Consider the following 22,883-nt stretch of genomic DNA (forward strand, 5'->3'; position numbering starts at 1 on the left):
CCTGCTGTTCTGTTTTTATAGTAGCCTATATTCTGTCTGAAAAGTCACGGTTAACTCGAGTCCCAACTTTAAATTGGGGGGGGGGGGGGAATCCCATTCCGAAAGCATGCAAGAAAGGAAGCACAAGAAAAGTTTAATATCTTTCTGTCCATTGCTTGATAGAGACAAAACACATTGAAATATTTATGTATTGCACAGAGTTCTTGCTTTCGCACCAGCCACATTCTACCGTCTCCCTCTTCGACGCACGACGAGGCCTCTTCTTAGATCAGTGGCAGAAGACCAAATGAGAAAAAAAGATGAGCAGTTGCATTGTGTTGTGTCGGTGTCCTTCATGTCGGAGCTTGTTTTTCTTTGCTGTTTCATTTGGGGACGGGGGGCTCCGCATGCAGACAGCTCCGGGGGATTAAAGGCAGGCCTCACAGCATCCCCGCAAAACGCAACAGACGGGAGAGCTGTGTAGTGTCTGATAATGCAGACCAAAACCACTGGGAAATGTCAAAGCATGTCACGGAGAAACGTCCCACAAGAATACCAATGAAGGGAGGGGGATGAGATGAACAGACAGATGCAGTCTGCCCAGACGCGCCAGAAGCAATAGGGCTGCCGGGCCGCATTAGCGCTAGCACTGAGTTAGCATCACAATGTCCTAGCGTCCGACGGTTGACAGCGGCAGAAACTAAAGAAGGACATGGCGAGTCATTGATATCATCAACCCATTCCAGGGTTGGTTTAGTATGGACAGCCTTCTATCCTGTGGCTGCGCTGGGACTGGAATGACAATTACCTTAAGTATGCCTTTAGTCACATTGAGTTGCCCTCCAACAACAGTGGGGCTAGAATCAATCCAATTTGTGTCTCCTGTGAAAGGACTAGACAGCCATTACGAGTTATCTGCGGTTATTAAATGACGGGCAGCTTCGGTACATAAAACAGGCCAAACCAAGCTGTTATTACTTATCCAAATAGGTGACTGTGATTAATTGAATTCCAATCTGTTCTATTTCTCTGTCTCCACAGTGACTTGTCCCATGAATGAGGTGCTGAGGGCTTCCACAGGTGTCATCATGAGCCAGTCTCCGGGGAACGGCTTCCCACATTTCGAGTCCTGTTCCTGGGTGGTCAAAGTGGAGCCCGGCTACAACATCACCTTCACCATTGAGCACTTTCAGACCAGCCGGCAGTTTGACGAGCTGGAACTATTTGATGGTGAGTGACGATACAGTATACTTTTTCAAAGTAATTGATATACCATGTTGTGACCCGAGTTGCAATGACGATTGATGTCCAATTCCTATTGAAGAACTGGACGTTTGGTATGTGATGTGAAAGAGACATTTTGAAGTCTGTTTCATAATATATTCTTTTTCATACAGAGGCTGGAAAGCATCAAATGGCCACATGTGTCAGCTGATGTAAGATGTGCAGTATGCTGTAGGAACACTTGGTGATAGAATCCGTCAGGTCAGGTTTTATGAACTGCAATTATGGCAGAGGTGAAGGTGGTGATGAAAATGGATGAGGCAGCACAGCTCCTAGCCACGATGCAAAAGTTTATTGAAAAGAAACCAATGTTTCGACTGTGAAGTCTTCCTTCAGGGTTTGAAGGTGAAGGTGGCGAATACAAATGAAAAAGATGCATCATTGTTACGGTAAGCTCTTTCAGATAGTGATTGGCTATTGAAATAGGTAATATGAAAACGCCTTTGTGTGTTAGCAGCACACAAGCACAGTAGGTCGTCGGTCATGGCCACTTCAGCATAGGGTCAGGAGGTGACTGCCCTCATTCAATCAGATATAAAGTCAGTACAAAAGGTCAGCAACCCCTCCAGTTGGGTACAGGGAATAAATACAACATATTACAAAACCTATAGTCTCAAAAGCCTATGTCCATGGCATGTTTAGCAAGCTGATCGCTGCTGTAGATCACAATTCTGCCCCCCCTGGCTTTTAATACACAGGACAAGATGCCTAATAGCATCACCTGCAGCCAGCGAGGGACTCATTTACAGTGGAAATAAATTATAGCAGTGGTTTAAAATAAAGCTGTCAGCGGGACGTACTGTTGCTCTGTCCCTGCAGTATAATCCTGAGTATTCATTTATCTCTCAGAGTATACAAAATTAATACTCAGGATTGGGGACTGGAAAACACACACACAGCCCTGTTGGCACAGTGATGGAGCGCCGTCAGACCTGGTTGTGCATTTTCATGTCATTAGAGGGACAGTTAGAGGCCTCGCCTGGCTGCGCCGAGAAAATGGCGGTCATATGCAGTACGCACAAGTGTTACTGATTAGACCTTTTTATCTTCCGCCAAGCGGGAGAACAGACGTTTTATCAAACCCTGAGGGCTGCCAAACCAAGCATGGATCGGAACCTTCCACAATTACGTGCTGAGCAAACTTTCATTCCATCATGCACTGTATGGCATTACAGCTGTAAGCAGTATGTTATACAGCCGGCATTAGACGAAAGGTTGGAATCACAGGAAAAACTGATTTCAGGTATTTCAGGGTGAGGATAAAACAGCTTGGAAAGCCTACGCTGGATATGTCTGCATCAATGGGCATTGCTGTCCAATGTTCACTGGTTTTGGATTACATTCTTGAAATTCTATTGAATCAACCGTAAAATCTATTACTTTAGCTCAGAGATTGAAAACTGACCCATAAGGGGTCATTTTAACCTTTACTTCAAAGGTGGATTCTTGGTAAATCTCTCTGTCGATCTCTCTCTCTCTCTCTCTCTCCCTCCATACCTCTTTCTCTCTCTCTCTCTCTCTCTCTCTCTCTCTCTCTCTCTCTCTCTCTCTCTCTCTCTCTCTCTCTCTCTCCCCCTCTTCAGGACCCTCGAGACAGAGCCCTCTCCTGATAACACTGAGTGGCAACTACTCCAGTCCTCTGAGCATCACCAGCTCCAGTAACAAGGTCTACCTGCACTGGTCCTTCGACCACACTACCAGCCACAAAGGTTTCCGGATTCGCTACTCAGGTCAGTTGTTGATTTAAAGAACAATATACAGGAATACATTGAATGTATATGGATTTTTTGTATATGGGGTGGGGGGGGGGGCTAGATTCTCCAGGGCTGCCTGAGGAGCTGCAGCTGACACGTCTAGAGATATAAACCACCACCGCTCCAACCTAATGAAATGTAGTTCCTGGTATCGGTTATTATTCTTCTGTTTTTGTCCCCGCGTCCGTGAAAGATCCTCTGGTGCACAACACCTGCACAACTCTCAATAAATTATAACTGTGTAAATATTTAACAGGCTCCCCTCGTTCCATATCAACACCACTCAGCCAGATTGACTAATCGTCTCTCTCCACCTCTCGCCAGAGCTCGCCGTCTCCCCGACCGGATGTTCTGTCGATTCCCGTGCCCCCCCCCCCCCACCCTCCTTTACCTGTTTTGCATTTTTTCCTCTTCTCTGTGATGGATTTGTTTGCCGCAGAAAAGCTAAGTGACAGACGGAGCTAAGTGACGGCTGAGAACCCACAAGTTGCCATGGCCAATATGGAGTTGCATTGCACACACCTTGCTGGGGATGGGGAAACAGATGGCTCGGGCAGATCCCATGTTGTCCCATTGTGTTCTGTATCAATCCATCTTTTGTCTCCATCGGCTGGTCATCCATCACCCACTGTAGCAAGCCTCTTATACCCTGCCCGCCCTCCCCTTAGCTTCCTGCCTTCTTTCTCTCCTTCTGTGGCTCCTAGGCAAACAGTTTCCTACCCCTCTCATCGACATCTTGTCATTGTACTGTTTGGATGTCAATCCCTCGATAAACTTGCTCTCTGTCTGTGCGTGTCTCACTCTCTCTCTCTTCTCATCTCTCTGTGTTCCTGCCTGCCTCTCTTCAGCTCCCTTGCTCTCATTTCTCTCATGAGCTTGAGGGCTGGTTGCGGCAGGACAATACGTACACCATAACAGACAGAGGGATCGACAGCGTCGGGAGTAGGGGGGGTGGTGGGGGTTGGGTGTGGTGAGTTAGACACAGAAGTGAAGAATTGAGTTTGTGCTCAAGGGTAGCTCTGGAGCCGCCAGTCACCATGACTGACAGCAGAAGGCCTCGCCAAGGAACATAGCTCTGCCTGCGTGATACATATCGCTGGGCATGGACGCCGAGTTTGTCTGTGCTCTAACCTTACCCTCATAGGCATCAAGGACTACAATGATGATGATGAATCTCTTTTGCCGGTCTGTCTAGACAAAATCTTGCCTGTCAAACTTGTGTTGAACAAATCCTTAAATCCCTCTACTGCTCACTATGTTGGTTCCCAGCCAACACAATGTGCTATATATCTCCTTGTTCCCTACTCCTTTCCTTTCTGACTTTTTTGCTGGGGGCGCAACATTGACATGCGCGGCCCTGACCCTAACCTCACAAAAACTATGCCTTAACCCTAACCTTAACCTCACAGAAACCATGCCTACACCTAACCTCAAAACCACGCCCATCCAAGGTGAAACACCCTGAAAAGATCATTATTTTCATTAAATTTCGTTTTTTTTATCAGACAGAACAGAGTATTATTTCACTTCCGTTTGCTCCTAAAAACATATTGGCTTAAACTGTAACAATTATTTAGAGCATAGAGTAGGACTTTTCATAATCACAAGCAATCCCAAAACTATTATTGGTTTGATAGTTGCAATTGCGGGAGAAGGAGTGTGCTCGATCAGGAAACAGTGAGAGCATACAGTATGCGAGTGTTTTGGTGCCTGTTGTTTGGCCAGTCTGCATTCTGTGCGAGAAACAAATGACATTTTCAAACTTTCATTGGAAGGACATTTAGATTCATAATTTCCCTTGGAATGATTATTTGGTTGCTGTGGAAGGATCTTTGAGGATTTATTCCACACCCACACCAATTGCTTGTTTTTCTGAACTCTGACTACTCGACAATTGCAATCTGACGGATGTGGTACTGTGTGAGTAAACAAGTTTCCCTTATACAGATTGATGTTGATAACTATTTTACACAATGTTCAGACTGCATGGAATTGAGTTGTGTGTAAATACTGTAGGAATCTCAGATGTATTGAAGTGAACTGTGGGGTTGACTATGCGCTACAGAAAACCTCTGTCTTCATTGAACTTTTGCAGTATAGTTGTCCAAGCATCATCACTTGTTCATGTGTTCATTTGTTTATTGTATGGTATTAATAGCTCATGATATATTGGCACTAGGTTTCTAGGGTTCATCTCGAACTGACTATCCAGACCTTTTCTAAACTTTGTCAAACGAGATTCATTCATTCCACTTAGCATAGTCAAATCCCTTGCGTATCCCATCAAACTAAAAGCCCTCCAGTTCTTCATACACAGTCCAGCCACGTACTAGGTTTTGACCTACAGTAATTGTCTATCATGCAAGCCCTGACTGCATGCATGGTGCTAAAAAGTTATAGCCTGAAAAGGGGTGGGGTTTTCATTTCCAGCAGCGGTCTGCTTGAGCCGAGTTATTATTCTTTTTGAAATATATTAGATGTAATGTAATCATAGCGATTTAAGCATAATGGGTGACACACTTTTCTCTTCCATGCCCACTTATATCCTAATGTCAACCCACGTCATCACCTCACATGGCCCTACATACACCATTCAACCATGCTGTTGAATCTCCTCAGAATGGGTGTTGCTCGTCTCTCTTCTCTCTCCCACACACACACACACACACACACACACACACACACACACACACACACACACACACACACACACAGACACACACAGAGGTCTTTCTATTGCCAAAGATGTCGGCTTATCCAGCTCAGGCTGGTGTGCACGTACACACAAGCGATGCCACCCTATTGTGAGATCTCTGTACAGAATTAAATTCATGCGACCCATAGGGGTTTTCATTTCTGTGAAAACCACAGAGAAAGAAACCACAGCACTGTTGCTGGCACCAGTTGGGATGATGTACGATTATTGCAGACACCTATTTAGCTGACAAACAAAAACAGATACATTATTCCTATTATTGTGGATCCATCATTTTTATGATCTCCCACGCTTGCGGTTTTCGGCTTTGAACAACATTTAGTTTCCTTTAATCAATTTCCCCCTTGTCTCCAGTCGGCATTGTTTGCCTTTAAACGATGGTGGTGTTGTGCCCTGCAGCTAAAACTGATCGTTCAGTGCCACAGTAGCCTTAGAAGACAGATGTGGAGTTCAGACATTATTAACTGCATATAAGTCTGCAACTCCTCAAACATACTGGCATCATTACTATTGTGTTAAGCATGATTTATACTTGCGTCGTGCAACATGCCCTGAACTGAAAATAGCTGAACTACAAGCTCGCAACGCGTTGCAATGTGACACATTGTGAGCTTGTACATCTGCTATTTTTGTACATAATGGGGACATCAAGATCCAAGGTATTTGCAGGAACAGTGGCAAGAACCCATGATGACCCTTGTTTTGAAAACCAATCATATCACACCACCCCAAAATGAAGGACCAGACCACCCTAAAAACCTTGGGTTGTTTCTGCAATGCAGTATATATATATTTTTTTCTGTTCTCAGAGCTTCAATTGGATGTAAAATGGCATTCCACTGCCTGTGGAATTTAGCTAATACAGCATAAAATGGCAATTACAGAATCGCTGTAAAATATATAAACCTGAACAATATGGCTGTAAATTGTATCAGAAACCAATTCCAGTTCTGTTATTAGCTTAGCAGAAAGGAAAAAAAACAGCTGGTAGCTATAGTACATCCTCAAACAGGTAGCTAACTTTTATGTAAAACAGGTAATTATAGTTTTACCCCCAAAAGGGGGTATTTATCTATGTGCAGAGCAGCGGAGTCCATACTAAATATGGAAAAATAACTAAACCCTTATGGCATGGCTCTGCAGGGTCTAGCCAGCTATACAAGTCTGTACGTCTATCTTGTTTGTCTGTCTTTGTGTGTGTCCGGAGATAATCTCACAAACCACTGGACCGACCAGCGCCAAATTTGTAGTGCACACTGCCAGTAGGCTACACAAGTACCTCTTTTAAATATGGGTTATACTTTTTGAAATACTTAAATGTAATTTTATAATGGATGTCAATGGGGCTCGGATCGTGCTGAATGACACACACACACACATACACACACACACGCATGATGTGATTGCAGCAAAGACCTTCCTGAAGACCAGAAGCCTATTATCTCCATCGTCGACAGGGTTGTCACCCAGGTGGTTCCTATGGGTACATATTACATAGTAATAATCCATTGTTCTTGTTTTCACAGCCGCCTACTGCAGCCCCCCGAATAACCCTGCAAACGGTACGGTGCACAGTCTGACGGGCACAAAGCTGGGCAGCACCCTGCGTTTCAGCTGTGACCAGGGCTTCCGGCTCATCGGCCAAAGTAGCGCCACCTGCACTCGGACACCACAGGGGATCTATCAGTGGAACGCACCAGTGCCACTTTGTCAAGGTGAGGACTGACCCATAACAAAGGGCCACAAGGGATGATGGACAGGTGCAATTTCTAATAAAGGAAAAGGAAAAAAATGGGTCTCAGGAGAGGGAACCTTATAACCCCCCCGTTCTAGAGACATTTATCAGGATCACACATTTTGTTTGATTTTGGTCAACTGGCCATCCGCATTTCAGATGATCCGGAAGAGTACAATACACATAAAAATGATTGACCGTCAGCAATAACCTCTAAGCCTCGGGCATGCTTCAAGGAAGCTTACATCAGGCACCCTCAGACATTCCTTTATAGATAATGCTGCATTAGCTTAATGAGACTTCACTGACCTGAGCTCGCTGGTTTGATATGCCATATGGCAGTTCTACAGTTATTTACAACTATTTATCTTTCCTTATAGTGTTTATAATCCAAATGAAAAATAAAACAAAAAACTAATGATGCTATTGCCTTATATCGTCATCTGAATGGCATTGTGGCCTGCAGTTAAAACACAAACAATAAACTGGAATGGATAATACAGCAGTTCCTCCCTCAAGCAAACACGATTCCTACAATGAGTTTCATTATTCTATTTAGACCGCACAAAGCTGTGATATTTAATTGTGCAGTTAAAAGGCATATGTTTATTGACCTTAAATTTCAGATGCGTGCACTGGCGCCGCTTCGGTTTTATCTTCTGTTTGTGCAACTTTGCGTGACTTCCATTGCGATATGAAAGCCGCATAGACACATGTTTTTTTCAGTTTCCAACCAGCTCTGATAAGAACACGTGATGAGGTGGAAACTGGAGCGCGGCAGGGCGGGCAGTCTAGTCAAAGCTACAGTGGGTGTAATCCCCTCTATGAATTGTATGTCTCTCCAGACATGAGTGTTTACCATTGTTGTTTGTTGGGACTTGGGGGCACAAATATGCTGGAGATGATGGGAGTGCGTCTGCAGTGACCATGTTGTGAATTAAGCGACACGCATGCAAAGACGGCTATTACGAACCACATTGATGCATCTCAAATGAAACTTCCTCATCTCCCCGAATCCCTGAGGAGTTCAATATTGCGCAGATGAAAAAGAAAATGCAGCAAGTACATGACTGAAATACTGACTGATTTGTCCACTCCATTCGCCTTTTCCCTCTTGAAATCCCCCCTTCCCCCTCACCAGTCATGTCCTGCGGGATGCCGGTGCCTCCAGTAAACGGCAGTATTGTGGGACAGGACTTCACGTTGGGAGCAAGCGCCGTGTACGAGTGTAACCCAGGCTTCCGGCTGTCTGGCCCCATCACCACCTCAGTCGCTTGTCAGGAATCTGGGAGATGGAGCCCCATCGAGGCGCCGCCCCATTGCATACGTGAGTGCATCGCCCCGCAACAAATCCATTACAACTGTTACGCATCACACGTACAGAATTCATGGGCACAGATCAATTTTTTCATCCCCTCTCCCATTTTGGCATTTGTCACGTTTCAAAGCGGTGAAACTTTCAATTCCAAGTATTCACCAAGGATCATTTCCGGATTAAAATCCAGTTATCATACTCGGTAGTGTTAAATCCTCCATCACAGTTTCTGCACCATGCCGAAGCAGCTAAACCCTGATTACCGTTTAACTCTCACCAAATATGTGTGGTCACTGCCAAGTTATATAAGGCACAACTTGACAAAAACATTCATATCCTACTGCAACCAAGGATGTAGACACAGTAACACTACTACAGTGACTATGGATTGCACAGATGCTGTCAGATTTGGTATTTTATTGTAATACTATTCAGTATTATACTGTATTGTAGAATGTTCACATTACCACCATCACTGCACTATACAGGATGTCACTGTGATATACGTGTGTATGTTTATAATTATACTAGTTAATATATACACACACACACACACACACACACACACACACACACACACACACACACACACACACACACACACACACACACACACACACACACACACACACACACACACAAAAAACTAAATAACTAAGATGTCATCTGTATTGTTATCCACACCGTTGAGGAGGATTAAAGTACAATGATGTCACTGCCTATAATGCTGGTTTAACCTCTGACCCTCCAGCGGTGACCTGCCCTGACATCGGCCATTCCGCAGTGGATCATGGGAGATGGAGGCTTATCTACGGGACCCAAAACCTGTATGATGCCATAATGATGCTCATCTGTGACCCGGGATATTACTACAGGGGTCAGAGGGTCATCCGTTGCCAGGCCAACAGTTCTTGGGACTACCCGGATCCCCGCCCAGCCTGCGATAGTGAGTGTGAATTATATGACGTGTGAAATATCCATGCACTTAACTTTTTCTTATTAACAACTAGGGCTGCAACTATCCATCATCTTCTTAGTGATTATTCTATTCTATTCGATTCCTTTAATTATTAATCAAATCATTGAGAAGCAAATTGTTTTATCATTCAATATTTTTTTATATATTAACTACCGGTAATCAACACAAAAACATTTAAATAGACTAAATCGATTAGTCTGACCACTTAACCTATTTTATACTTTGTTGTACAACGATGTAATGCAAAAATACAGACTATTTATACGTTTTTATTATAATTGATTATTTTCTATAATCAATTGCACCCCTAATAACAGCAGATATCTTTCTGTCTGAAAGGCCCTTATCAGACATGGGAAATATTGACTTACACAAATCAGAACAATGTACATTGTGAAATTATGATAGGAAAGGAGGGAAAACACAACCTCCTACCAAAGCAAACAGAATTGTGAACAATCATTATTTCTTTCCATCACAGTGTTTGTTGGATTCATAAATGTTGACAGAGGATAATATTTTCTCATCTTAGTCATCTCCTGTGGGGACCTCGGGACTCCGCCAAACGGGAACAAGATCGGAACGCTGACGGTGTACGGAGCCACGGCCATCTTCTCCTGTAACACAGGATACACCCTGGTTGGCTCGCGGGTCCGAGAGTGCATGTCCAATGGACTTTGGAGCGGCACACAAGTCCAGTGTCTTGGTGAGATCAGCATAAACAAATAGTATCCAAGAATAGCATGTCCATTTATAACTAAGTGCATTCACTCAAGTACTGTACTTAAGTACATTTTTTTCCCGATACCTTAAACTTGTACTCCACCACAAATGTTTGAAAACTTTAGTTTCTTAGTTACTTGCATATTTTGTTTATTATTGCAAAACATTAAACCAGTTAAGCCCTATTTTATAATTTGGATGTTTAAAAATACAAGATAGATATGCTATTTTCAAAACATTTCTTAATTTGAAGCCAATCATTTAAGTAATAACTCTTTTACTTGTAACAGATTATTTCTGCATTGTGGTGTCACTTGTACTAAAATCCGAGTACTTCGTCCACCACTGATTATGCCTGATGACATGCCTTTATTCTGATCTGAAGACCTGTTTCTCTCTCTCTCTCTCTCTCTCTCTCTCCCTCTCCCTCTCCCTCTCCCTCTCCCTCTCCCTCTCTCTCTCCCTCTCCCTCTCCCTCTCCCTCTCCCTCAATCGCCATCTCCATCTCCTCCACACATGTAGCTGGACACTGTGGTACCCCTGAGCCCATAGTGAACGGTCAGATCATTGGAGAGAACTACAACTATCGAGGCAGTGTGGTGTACCAATGTAACCCGGGCTTCCGTCTTATCGGCGTGTCTGTGCGGATATGTGAGCAGGACCACCGCTGGTCAGGACGGACCCCTGTCTGTGTCCGTAAGTACAGAGGTTCTCAACCTTTTCAGGTCGCGACCCCCCAAAATAATCATATTTGAACTGGGGCCACGCAGAGATCTCATGTTGTAGTTTTGAGCCTCTACTATGAATAAAACAAAAATGCAAACATTTTCAGTCACATCTAGTTGGTGTGTTGCTGGGTCTTGCTTTGTGGTGACGCTTTAGCATACGGGAAAGTAAATAATAAACAGTTTATTCATGATTATGTCATTACTAGCATTATCGTGTTTATTAATGAATAATTAACATTATTTTGATCATTTATGAATTATATTTTAAAGTAAACCGTTAATAATTAGTTTGTTAGTATGTTTCCATCTCCTTTATTAATGATTGATATAAGTAACTTCCTGTATATTAAGTAACCGCTGTTGCTGGCTTTTTTTTTACTTTCATAGCCATCACATGTGGTCATCCTGGCAATCCTACCTTTGGTGTGACCCAGGGAACCCAGTTCAATCTGAATGACATTGTACGCTTTGCCTGCAATACTGGATACGTCCTACAGGGGACTTTTAAATCGTCCTGCCAGTCCAACGGCCAATGGAGCAATATCCTCCCAAAGTGTAAAAGTAAGTGTGTCCATACTTGTGTATGTGTACTGTATGTGTATGTTTGCCTTCCAGTAATCCATTCATCTTTATGCACAATGCTTAAAGGCGCACTTCACAGATTTTGCACCAAATCCAGTTTTAATTAAGTTGAAGACATAATAAACAATAATTGACACCAGCTGGAGGGGCCGGTCTGACTGGAACTACAGGAAACATGGGCTGTAGTCTATTGTAGTCCAGGAAGAACTTACATTCACCTCTGTGATGTCACGGTGGTGGAAATCATGTAAAACACACGCACGCACGAACAAAGGTGATTGAAACACGCACACAACCATGATTGTATCAACTCCTCATGGGTCGTAGCAGAGCAAAAGTATCTCAATGTTGAGGTAATGAACTTTATGATTACAGCCTGTGCCGGTATATTTTCTTTGTACCCATACATTTGTGCAGGGAAGGCCCCGCCCTTATTCTTGCCAAATGACCCCAATCACACAGTGAACGGAGATGAGACACATATCCCTTCCAGGGGGACAGTGATCTTAAATGACACATATTAGTGAAAACTGAAATGAAAATCATAGAGTGACAAACTATGTAATTACCCCAGGTCTTCTCTGTGGGGGCAGGCGACGTTTCTGGATAATATTTACATTTACAATGCTACAGTATCTCATCTGAGCCTTGCTACCTCTATTACACCCTGCAGGATATAGCCTGTCTGTCAGAGAAAGAAACTTAGTTAATAACCACAATCTTGGGGTCCTTGAGCCTGTGTGAGAGACAGCAGCCTTTGGAGACACGGTTCTGTGGTTTTTATCTTTAGAATGAGAATTACCTGTCCCCTCTGTGAAAGAGAGAGAGAGAAAGAAGGGAGAGAAGAGAGCGAGAGGCACAGACTTTTAATTTGATTTAGTATTAGACAGGCAAAGTGTCTGTGTGCCCGGGCCTGCCTCTAAGCCCCCACTAACTAAAGGATTTGTGACAGGCATAGAAAAGGGCCCCTGCTATCACATCTGGGTCTTCACGGCCCCGCATGTGACAAGACATTGTTGACAGAGCCAAATGATAGATTGACTTGTGACTTTTGTTTCTTTCAATGAGTAGCGAAGGGAACGATTTTTGCCATTTATTAAGATGTTCACGAAAAAGATGGGGTTAAAAAGTCTGTGAGATATTCTTCGTCAGCTGATGCCAAGAAGGAGGAAGAAAAAAGATGGGAGAAATGCATTTGGCTGTTGAATGCATAAGTAGCATGAGGCTTCCTCCCAGACAGATGCATTAAATCTCTCTGCTCCTGCACTGACATCATATTAGCATTGGCCTTGTTTCCATGCACACGCGAAGCCGTGCTGCCTTTTCGTTTCGTATACGAGCGCGTGTGCGAGCCCGTGTATATGTGTGGCAATGCACCTGTTTAAATAGCACCTCGTTCTCCATTGTTTATGTGGAGACATAAGCAGATAGGGGACCTTTTTCGTCAATCAGATTTATCACCGTAATTACAGCATTCAGGTCATATAGAGAGCTCTGCCATCCCTTCTGCACTCCTTCTGTTGCTATGTAGTGTGGCGCGACCTCCTCCCACTGCACCTCCTCTTCCTTTGTACAGCTTCTCACTTCTCCACCTCCTCCTCCTGCCTTATTTTAGCCTCCAGCGTAATCTTTCCCTCCGAGGTTGACTTGCTGCACACCCCCCTCGTTCCCGCACTCTATTTTGCCTCTCTTTATCGAGCTCTACCAACCACCACCACCACCACCACCAGCACACTTGCGTTAATTTGTCAAAAGCGTAAGGAGGGCAGAGCAAGAGAGAGAGGGAGAGGGAGAGGGAGAGAGAGGGAGAGGGAGAGAGAGGGAGATATGAGAACAGTGCAGAGTAGGGAATGGGGGAAAAATATGGGAACAGACAAAGGAGTTGGTCAGTCGGCTAATGACATCCAGGGCTCTCCTCTCCTCTCTTCCTCTTGTCCTATCCTCTCCTCTCTTCCTCTCCTCTCTTCCTCTCCTCTCTTCCTCTCCTCTCTTCCTCTCCTCTCTCCTCTCTCCCTCTCCTCTCCTCCTCTCCTCTCAGGTATAGGCAGCCTTTCGGCGTGTTTGTCAGTGTTCTTTTGTTCGTCGCTCACTGTAGGCCCACTCAAACACAGCACCTATAGGCTGCTCTTGGCAGGAAGCCAAGAGCAGCAGGAGGAGGAGAAAGGGGAGCAGAGAGTGGCCAGGGGGGAGTGGGGGGTCCCCTGTCCTGAGGAGAAACCGAGATGAATCACCCCGGTTCCTCTCCTCTCCTCTTGCTCTCCTTTCCCTTTATTCTCCTTTCCCCTTTCATATCAGCTTCCCTCCGTGTCTCTGCCCAGTGGGCCACTCGAAAACTCTGCCAGGGGGTCAGTTGTTGGATTCCAGCCTTTATGTCTGCCTTTTATTTAGAGCTATATAACCTGAATTCTGGGGCTGAGGCAGCACTGGTGCCTCCGAATGCTGCCTTTGTAGAATTACTAAACGACGAGTTGTTAAATGATGGAGCCATGGGTCGGCTCTCTACAGGAGGCAATGAATTCCAGTAGGTGTTTGGACGGCGGGGGTGCTGGGTTTGATTTAGTTGTGCTGGCTCGCTTGGAAGTATGAAAATGAGAGCTTTTAAAAGCATTAGCATACAATGGGTTCAATTTGGCTGAGGAGAGGGCGCGCTCGCGGAGGCGAGACTGGCACGGCATAATGGCTGCGTGGGCGGCTTCCAGACGCCGTGTTTCGCGGAGCCCATTTGTGTTTTTGGCATTGTGTCATAGAGCGGCTAGGTTACGTCTTCCTCCGTAGCCCTCGCCCCGGAACCCAGCCCAGCTGCTTGCGTGTTGCGGCGGGCGGATTTTGTCGAGCGTGCCTCGGACATCTGATGCGAGTATATAGGGACGTTCGAGCGGTGCTGCTGCTGGCTCCCGGTGTCCCGAGACGCACGGGAGACGAGATTGGCTTATTGAAAAACATCTGTCGTGAATTTGAATACTGTATACGTGGTGCCGCCAGGACCTCCTTTCCACTCTCACCCTCTCTTCCTGTTCCCTTTTTCTCCATCATGCCTCATCCATTCCCTTCCCTTCCCTTCTCTCCTCCTCACCTTGCCTCGCCTCTCCTATCCTCTTCATCCATCACTGTCTCGCTGTCTCTGCAGCGTGGAGGCCAGCAGGAGACTGACTACTAATGAAGCAAATGTTTGTTTTCAGAGTCTGTACCTCCCTGCTTCATTTTGAGATGGATGGATGGATGGATGGGTGGGTGGGTGGATGTGGATGGATGAGGTGGCGGATGAGAAGAGGGAAGGTTGAGGGGGAGGAACATGAGCGTGAGACGAATGGCACAAATTGTGTTGATTCACTCTTGAGTTTGTACAGTGTTGTCTCATTCAAGCTTTTTGAGTAGCTCTGGATACCGGCGTCTGCTAAATTCTAATTGCGAAGCAGCCATACACGACACGTTCATACCGCCGTATGTGTTTTGCATAATCATCCTCATGCATTAACCCATTCAATCCGGGAAAAAGTGTCATTTTAGATTTCTTTGGCTAAAGCTCATAGATCTGAGCTTGTAGATTTGCAATCTTTAGAAAAATCTTAAAACATTTAGCAAATCTTTTAATGTATATATATTTTTAAGCGAACATTTGTAATTCAAATCTTTGCTTCTGGGGGTTCCTGGAATGTTGAGATGGGGGTCCGCGGCCAAATACATACAGCATCTAAAAAATGTTTCTAAATCCTAACGGTGTGTTGCTATATCAGTTGGTGCTCCAACTTTCAAGGACCCCCAGAATCTCCATCCCCCATCTCAAAATACGTTGTTCCAGGGAACCCCCCCCCCCCCCAACCAGTTAAAAACGTTTGCTTTAAAACATAGATATGTATATATTCAAAGATTTGCACACATTTTCCACGATTATTCAAAAAATAGCCAAAGAAATCTTAAAATGACACAGATGCGTTCCCGGTCTTAATGGATTAATGGAGGCAAATACACAGCACAGTTCCACACTGCAGCGTGGAACATCAACATAATAACTTTCTCCCCCCCCTCTCTCTTTTTGTGTGTCTCTCTCTCTCTCTCCTAGTTGTGAACTGCACTGAACCAGGCCACGTTGACAACAGCGTCAGGCAGATTCTGGCCAGCGGGCAGCATCGCTACACGTTCCAGACGACCGTGTCGTACCGCTGTAACATGGGACACTACCTCCTGGGCACCAGCTCCATCTCCTGCCAGGGGGACGGCACCTGGGATCGCTCTCTGCCTAAGTGCCTGTGTGAGTAGTTATATATAGTACTACCCTGAGTGCTCATGGCTTTTAGTCGGGTTTGTTTTGATGTCAGCCCCGCAGGTGCATCATGTCTTTTGATGGGAAAGTGTCAGCTTAGATGGGAGGGGAAGGTTAAATGATAGCTGTTGTGCTCTGTTTATTCTTCTGTCTGTCTGAGGTTTTTATCTGAACGCCCTCATACCTTGTTTATATTGTTGCACATCGTCTCTGTCGGCAGGAAACCTCATACTGTATGTCCAAAACTGTTACTGTTCAGGATTCAAATTCAAATGTAGCAGATCTACAAGCTTGTGGATCTGCTAGTTTTGATGCTTTTTTGTGACACTGTAGTATGATCACGTAGGGTGTTAATTTACCAAAAAACACAAAAAGTTAGAATATGGAGATAGGAGGTTTCTGCCCGACAGCATCGATATATATCATCGCGGTCGGGCAGAAACCTTCTATGTCCAATACCATTACTTTTCAGGAAGAAAAAAAAAAGAACCTGTGTTACAATGGATCGACACGACAGCGACAATATACTGTATCAATATTGCCATTTTGCTTTTTAACTTCTCCCCCCCTTTTGGTTCTCTCTCTGCCTCCTTTGCCTCCCTATTGTGACAGTGGTGCTGTGCGACCGGCCCAGCGTTCCGCCCTACGCCCAGATTTCCGGCGACCGCCGGACGGTGGGCTCGGTCATCCGCTTCAGCTGCATCGGCCAGCGCGTCGTCGTCGGGAACACCACGCGCATGTGCCAGCTGGACGGCCAGTGGAGCGGCGGGCTGCCGCACTGCTCAGGTATGTGGGAGACGCTTGATCCCAGATCAGACCTGGGAGTGGCCCGGGGAATGACTTTCATGCCCGCCATGAAAATTCCCAATAAAACGCATTTTATTATTTCATTATATTTTCTTTTTATCTGAGGAGACAGCGCTGACCTTAATTCTCACTATCAACTTAAATAGGAAAGGATTCGGAACGGCAGGCATGAAGATCATTAAAAACCTGTGAAGTGCGTTCGAGTTCCCGAGGGGCCTCTACTAGGCCCCCCTCCTTTATTCCCTTTAGACTGCTGTGACGCGTTGTGAGCTTGTAGATCAGCAATTTTCGCCGAATGCCCACCCCCACCTCCCACCCCCCAAAAAAATAGGGATGCTAGGGTCCATGTGATTAACTGCTCCTGCCTCGGATATTTGATTAATGCCGGTGTAAAAATGGCCTCCGAGTCGCACGGATGCTCTTGTAAGGGTGGGTTTTAGTAGGCGGAGAGCTGAGAAATGGACGTGGGAACAGAGCTGTGTGTCGGCACTGCAGGCCTCAAGGGCAAAGCCCTGTGTCCTCCATAAAGCCGCTTTAATCTGCTCATATTAGACTGAGGAACAGGCACGCCCACGCCCGGGCCCTGGTTGTAAAGTGCCATAAAGACATCTGCCCACACGTCCCTCTTCTTCCTACCGCACACTGTAAAGCGCCTCAGGGTGCTCCTGCACCCACACATACACTACAGGACCCCAAGGGCATCCACACCCTCACACCCCTCACGCAGTTACGCACACATTTACTCAGTGTGTGTGTGTGAGCGAAACTCTCACACGCATGTACGCACACAGACGCACGCACGCACACACACACACACACACACACACACACACACACACACACACACACACACACACACACACACACACACACACACACACACACACACACACACACAGTCACTCGCTGAATCATACAGACGCACAGACTCAGTGGCTCACACACAGACACAAAGACATGCATTCACGAGCATGCACACACAGATACAAATGCATGCGTGTGCGCGCACACACACACACACACACACACACACACACACACACACACACACACACACACACACCCACACACACACACACACACACACACACACACACACACACACACACACACACACACACACATAAACAAGTCAATAATAAAAATGCATCCTGACAGGTTAATGTCACAATTCATGACATTCATATATCCAGGAGATTGCTGGCTTTGTCTCAACGGACAATAAAAAGCCCGCCTCTTTGTCCAGATTCCCTGACTTTCTGAGCTGAAACTCTAGTAAAGCTACATTGTCCGGATGCATGTAAAACCAGTGGGGGCTAGGAGATACACAGCAGCACTAAATGTTTTGCGATTGTTTTAAAAAGCCTGGTGGGCGATTCAAACCCGCGGTGCGAAACGCACCAACGACCCAGTGAAAGGAAAACGACGTCGTCTCACACATGGTCAGCAAATGAAACGTAATGAAACATAATGTGTTTGGGTCACAGTCAGTCACTCCTGGGGGACAGGGAGGGCAATTAGATTCTTTAATCAGCTGGCAGTGGGAACTCATTCATTCTGCGTTCAAAACATCCATTATGTGTCATTTTGGAGATTGTGTCTCTTAATATGTGCCATGTGAACATCTCTTGTTTCATTTAAGCCCTACAGTATATACCTCATCATACGATGAATAGTGGAAATAGCTAATCTACAAGCTCACAACACTGCATTTTTTTCATTGCATTAAATAAGAATTATTATTGTTATTTTATTTACTAAAATAAATGGGGAAAAGGGCTATAATGGGGACTGCATGGTTATTGTTTTGCAGAAAATCTTATTTTTTCTGCAAAAGTGAAAAGACACTATAGTATTAACCCTGAGGGTGGTTAAACTTACTGTAATGGGATTTCTCCATTCATCATTGCCTTCCTGTATCTCTGGCTGTTTTCCAGGGGAGTCGGCAGGACTTTGTGGCGACCCAGGCATCCCTGTGCACGGCATCCGTCTGGGGGAAGACTTCACAGTGGACAGCCTGGTGCGCTTCAGCTGTGAACCCGGATACATGCTGAGGGGCTCCTCGGAGAGGAAGTGTCAGGCCAATGGGTCGTGGGTGGGCAGACAGCCAGAGTGTCAGGGTAAGACATACATGCTCACACACACACACACACACACACACACGCACACGCACACACACACACCTAAATGGACCCATGAAATTGCTCCGAGATCCTATTGGTTCCGAGATACTAGAGAACCGACTTGGTGCACGTCCGAAAAGAGAAAGATCAAAGAGACCCAGTATCCCGGTATTATATCCCCAGGTATTATATGGACCCGACAAACCCAGTAACTATATTGCTGTTAAAAATGCAATTCTACCAGTAGATGACAGTGATGATAGGCTAGTCCATAATGGAATGTAGCAGCTATGTGTATCAGCCGACAATAAGTGATCCTCTCCTCTCCCATACAATCAGTGTTAATGAAATTAACTGCATGTTAAGTGGTTGATTAAAACAATAGTTGCAGTAGAATACATTGTCTATATTAGTTTTGCCAGTTATGTCAGTTTTGCATTGCTGTGCTGATGAATTGGTCTTCCCCGGAGGAGTATCGCTCTTAAAATTGTATGTATTGTAATTTTTCAAAAGGACTCATTCCTTTTAAAAATAAATGCAGTTAGAACCATATTTAGCGTGCACCTTTCCTCCACTCTGATGCAACTCACCAGCAAGCAGCTCAATTATTTTCTCCCTTATTTGACTGGTATAGTCTGATCCTAGGTCAGTGCAATCATCACGCAAGTTACAGTACAGTACACAGCACTATATGCATTTCTGTGCTGATCACGGGGTCTCCTCTGATCCACTTGTGTATTATATATAATGATGAACAGACCCAGGACCCATGGTAATAGAATGGAATATAGACTTGACCCAGTCCCAACAGAACTTAATAAAACATGGAACTGACCCTTACACGTCTCCGATATTGTCTCGGGTTTTCGGTTCAGGTGGATTGGATGGTTTTCGTGAAGACCTCTAATATGTAGTATATATTGTGCATATATAGTACACATATGAGTGTGTTGTACCACTGCTTGGCAATCTTGACTCAAAATGAAGGGCAACATGTATTTCCGTGAAGAAATTAGCATTTCTTTCTACTTTATTTTCTACTCATGTCCCTCTCGCCTAATCGCCTCTTCTTCCCACAACCCAATTATTCCATTCATGCACAGCACCACAGTCCAGCTGGCAGAGCAACAATACCGTGGAAAAAAAAGAGAGGGAGATGGCACAGGGGATAAAGTAAAGGTGGAGAGAGTGAGATAGAGAAAGGGAAACACAATGAAGAAGACAGCTGATCAGAAGCTTATTTACAATGCCTCCTCTTTTCTTTTTTTTTGCTGCAGGGGCCTCATTATATTGCAAGGAATTATCATTGTTGGGGCAAAATAATCACATTCTTCTGGGGCTAAAGGTGCTCGAAAAGTTTAGAAACTTTGCACACGAATCAGAAGTGGTGAAAACATATATTTTATGTGTCCTGGACATGGATGTGACAAACTGGCTTGATAGCGCCCCCTTTAAAATGTCTACATTTGAAGCGTCGCCTTTGGGGTTTGACCTACTGTAGATGTGGTAGGCGTCATGTTCAGATAGTTCAAACAAATGTCTCCTAGAAACATGACCTGAACCCCATTTTTTGGGCTGTTTTAGTGTACTGTTTTGCCATTTAGAGGGGTCATACTTTAACAAACTTGTTCAGACCACAATAGAGGATGTTTTCTATATTGATTAAACACTGTTAGGCTTCTGCCTCACATGTAACTGTTCAGTGGCTAAGGCACCAAAGAAAGACATGCACGCACACACATGTGACGTACTCACGTGTGTGCCCTCGCACATGCATGTGTGCATGTCCTTCTTTTTCTCTATCTCGCTCTCTCTCTACCTCCCTACATCTCCTGTCTTCTCTTCTCCCTCTCACATCCCTCTCCCCCCCCCCCCCCCCCCCCCCTCTCTCTGGTCTGTGGTGGCATGACTGCCGGCATGACTGGCCCACCTGTGCTCATGTTGGCACTGACTTCAAGGACCAGACCACATCTGGTCATTACAGAGGATACTGCAGGAGAAGCCGTGTGTGTGTGTGTGTGTGTGTGTGTGTGTGTGTGTGTGTGTGTGTGTGTGTGTGTGTGTGTGTGTGTGTGTGTGTGTGTGTGTGTGTGTGTGTGTGTGTGTGTGTGTGTGTGTGTGTGTGTGTGTGTGTGTGTGTGTGTGTGTGTGTGTGTGTGTGTTCGTTCTGAGGGCTCAGGGACAAGTTGGAGACTGTAATGAACAGGGTCATCAAACCAGCCTTGGGACACAAAGTGAAGGAATGAACTGAGGAAAGGAAAGTTCCTTCTGGACGATAAAGTGATGTTGTATAAGAATAACATTGAGCAAATTGGGAGGGTTCTGGTAGGCATCAAATGAAATATTGGATATACCCATGATGCACTCCTTCCAGAACCCAACTTCTGCACAGTCAATTTATTAAAAACATTTGTCCTTTTCTACATCAACCAACTTACAGTAGCCTTACAGAAGTATTTCTCGCTGCGCTTTCATGTGTGTCTATGCATACATTTTGTAAGGTTACTGTGTGAAATTCTGCTAGAATGAAAAGTTGCCTTGTCAGCTCCCAGTAGCACACACACACACGCGCACACACGCACACACACACACACACACACACACACACACACACACACACACACACACACACACACACACACACACACACACACACACACACACACACACACACACACACACCAGATTCACCTCTTGCCACACACGTGTTCAGATCTAAAATTAGACCCTCTCTTTCTCTCTTACTCTCTCTCTCTGTTTCTCTACCTCTTTTGCAGTGATTTCCTGTGGAAACCCAGGAACTCCACGTAACTCCCAGATCCTGAACCACGATGGACTGACATTTTCCCGTTCCATCACGTACTCGTGCAGGGAGGGCTACTACTCCACCGGTCTGCTCACACGCCACTGTACCGTCAATGGAACGTGGACCGGCAACATGCCCGAGTGCTCAGGTCTGTCTGGTGTCGGAGGCACTCGATTTATCTCACTTCTGTTCATCCGTGTACTGTATTGACCGCGTGGAAGACGCTGCATTGTTGCAGTTATTCCCTTAGTTTCTCTTGACCTACTTGTCCCCACGGCACGCAGTGTCTCTTCTCTTCTCCTCTCTTCTCTTCTCTCCGTGAACATTACAGGATTGTTGTCGATACTGGCTTGTCAATACTGGCTGAAGTCCATTAGACTCCTTGCTGAATAGCTACACTTGGAGGTATCCAGTGACCTTTTACAAGTTTCACGTTCATGTCAAATGTAATAGACACAGACAGTGAACAAAGGAACATAAGATCATGTAAAAAGAAAACAAGGATAGGTCAAAACCTAGTATATGGCTGGACCGTCTCGTTCAGTCTGCTGATCTGACTGCTGAGCACAGCAGGTGGCAACTGTGGACCGGGGCTTGCGCGAGTTCATCCGTCTTATCATTCATGACCTTCTTTCTCCAGAAATGAGTGCTTTTCATAGACTATAAAAATAAGCCTATGTTCGTGAAGTGCCTGCAAGTAGCACTTGCCCTCTCTCTCTCTGTCTCTCACTCCCACTCTCTTGCACACACACGCACACACGTGCGCGCACACACACACACACACACACACACACACACACACACACACACACACACACACACACACACACACACTCACACTCACACAAACACTAATTTACTATGCATCTCTCTATCTTCCTCCTTTTTGTGCGCATGCTGTCCAGAGGCAATACGCAATTACAACTAACAAAACTGATGACATTAATTGTTTTGGGGATTGCTTGCGAATGTGAAAAGGCTTGGGAGGGGTATAATAGAGTATCCTGATAAGCAAAAGTTTGTAAAATGATTTGCTCGCACACTGTGCTTGTGAATTATTTTGTTTGCACATATCTATGTTTTAGGGGCAA

The 22,883-nt window shown here is 45.1% G+C and overlaps 1 protein-coding gene across 1 annotated transcript in view; it reads left to right on the forward strand.

The window, feature by feature from the left end:
- The window catches only part of csmd2 (CUB and Sushi multiple domains 2), a gene marked incomplete at both ends in the record, with an annotated part of 387,232 nt that overhangs the window by 339,684 nt on the left and 24,665 nt on the right, over nt 1-22,883 (forward strand). Inside the window, 12 exon segments of the mRNA XM_080442648.1 lie at nt 1,021-1,209; nt 2,847-2,993; nt 7,260-7,448; nt 8,610-8,795; nt 9,535-9,729; nt 10,295-10,468; nt 11,008-11,181; nt 11,601-11,774; nt 15,856-16,044; nt 16,669-16,842; nt 18,801-18,983; nt 21,764-21,940. Coding sequence (XP_080298774.1) covers nt 1,021-1,209; nt 2,847-2,993; nt 7,260-7,448; nt 8,610-8,795; nt 9,535-9,729; nt 10,295-10,468; nt 11,008-11,181; nt 11,601-11,774; nt 15,856-16,044; nt 16,669-16,842; nt 18,801-18,983; nt 21,764-21,940 — 2,151 coding nt within the window.

Source organism: Gymnoscopelus braueri (genome assembly GCF_963280865.1).
Source record: "Gymnoscopelus braueri genome assembly, chromosome: 11".
Classification (NCBI taxonomy): domain Eukaryota; kingdom Metazoa; phylum Chordata; class Actinopteri; order Myctophiformes; family Myctophidae; genus Gymnoscopelus; species Gymnoscopelus braueri.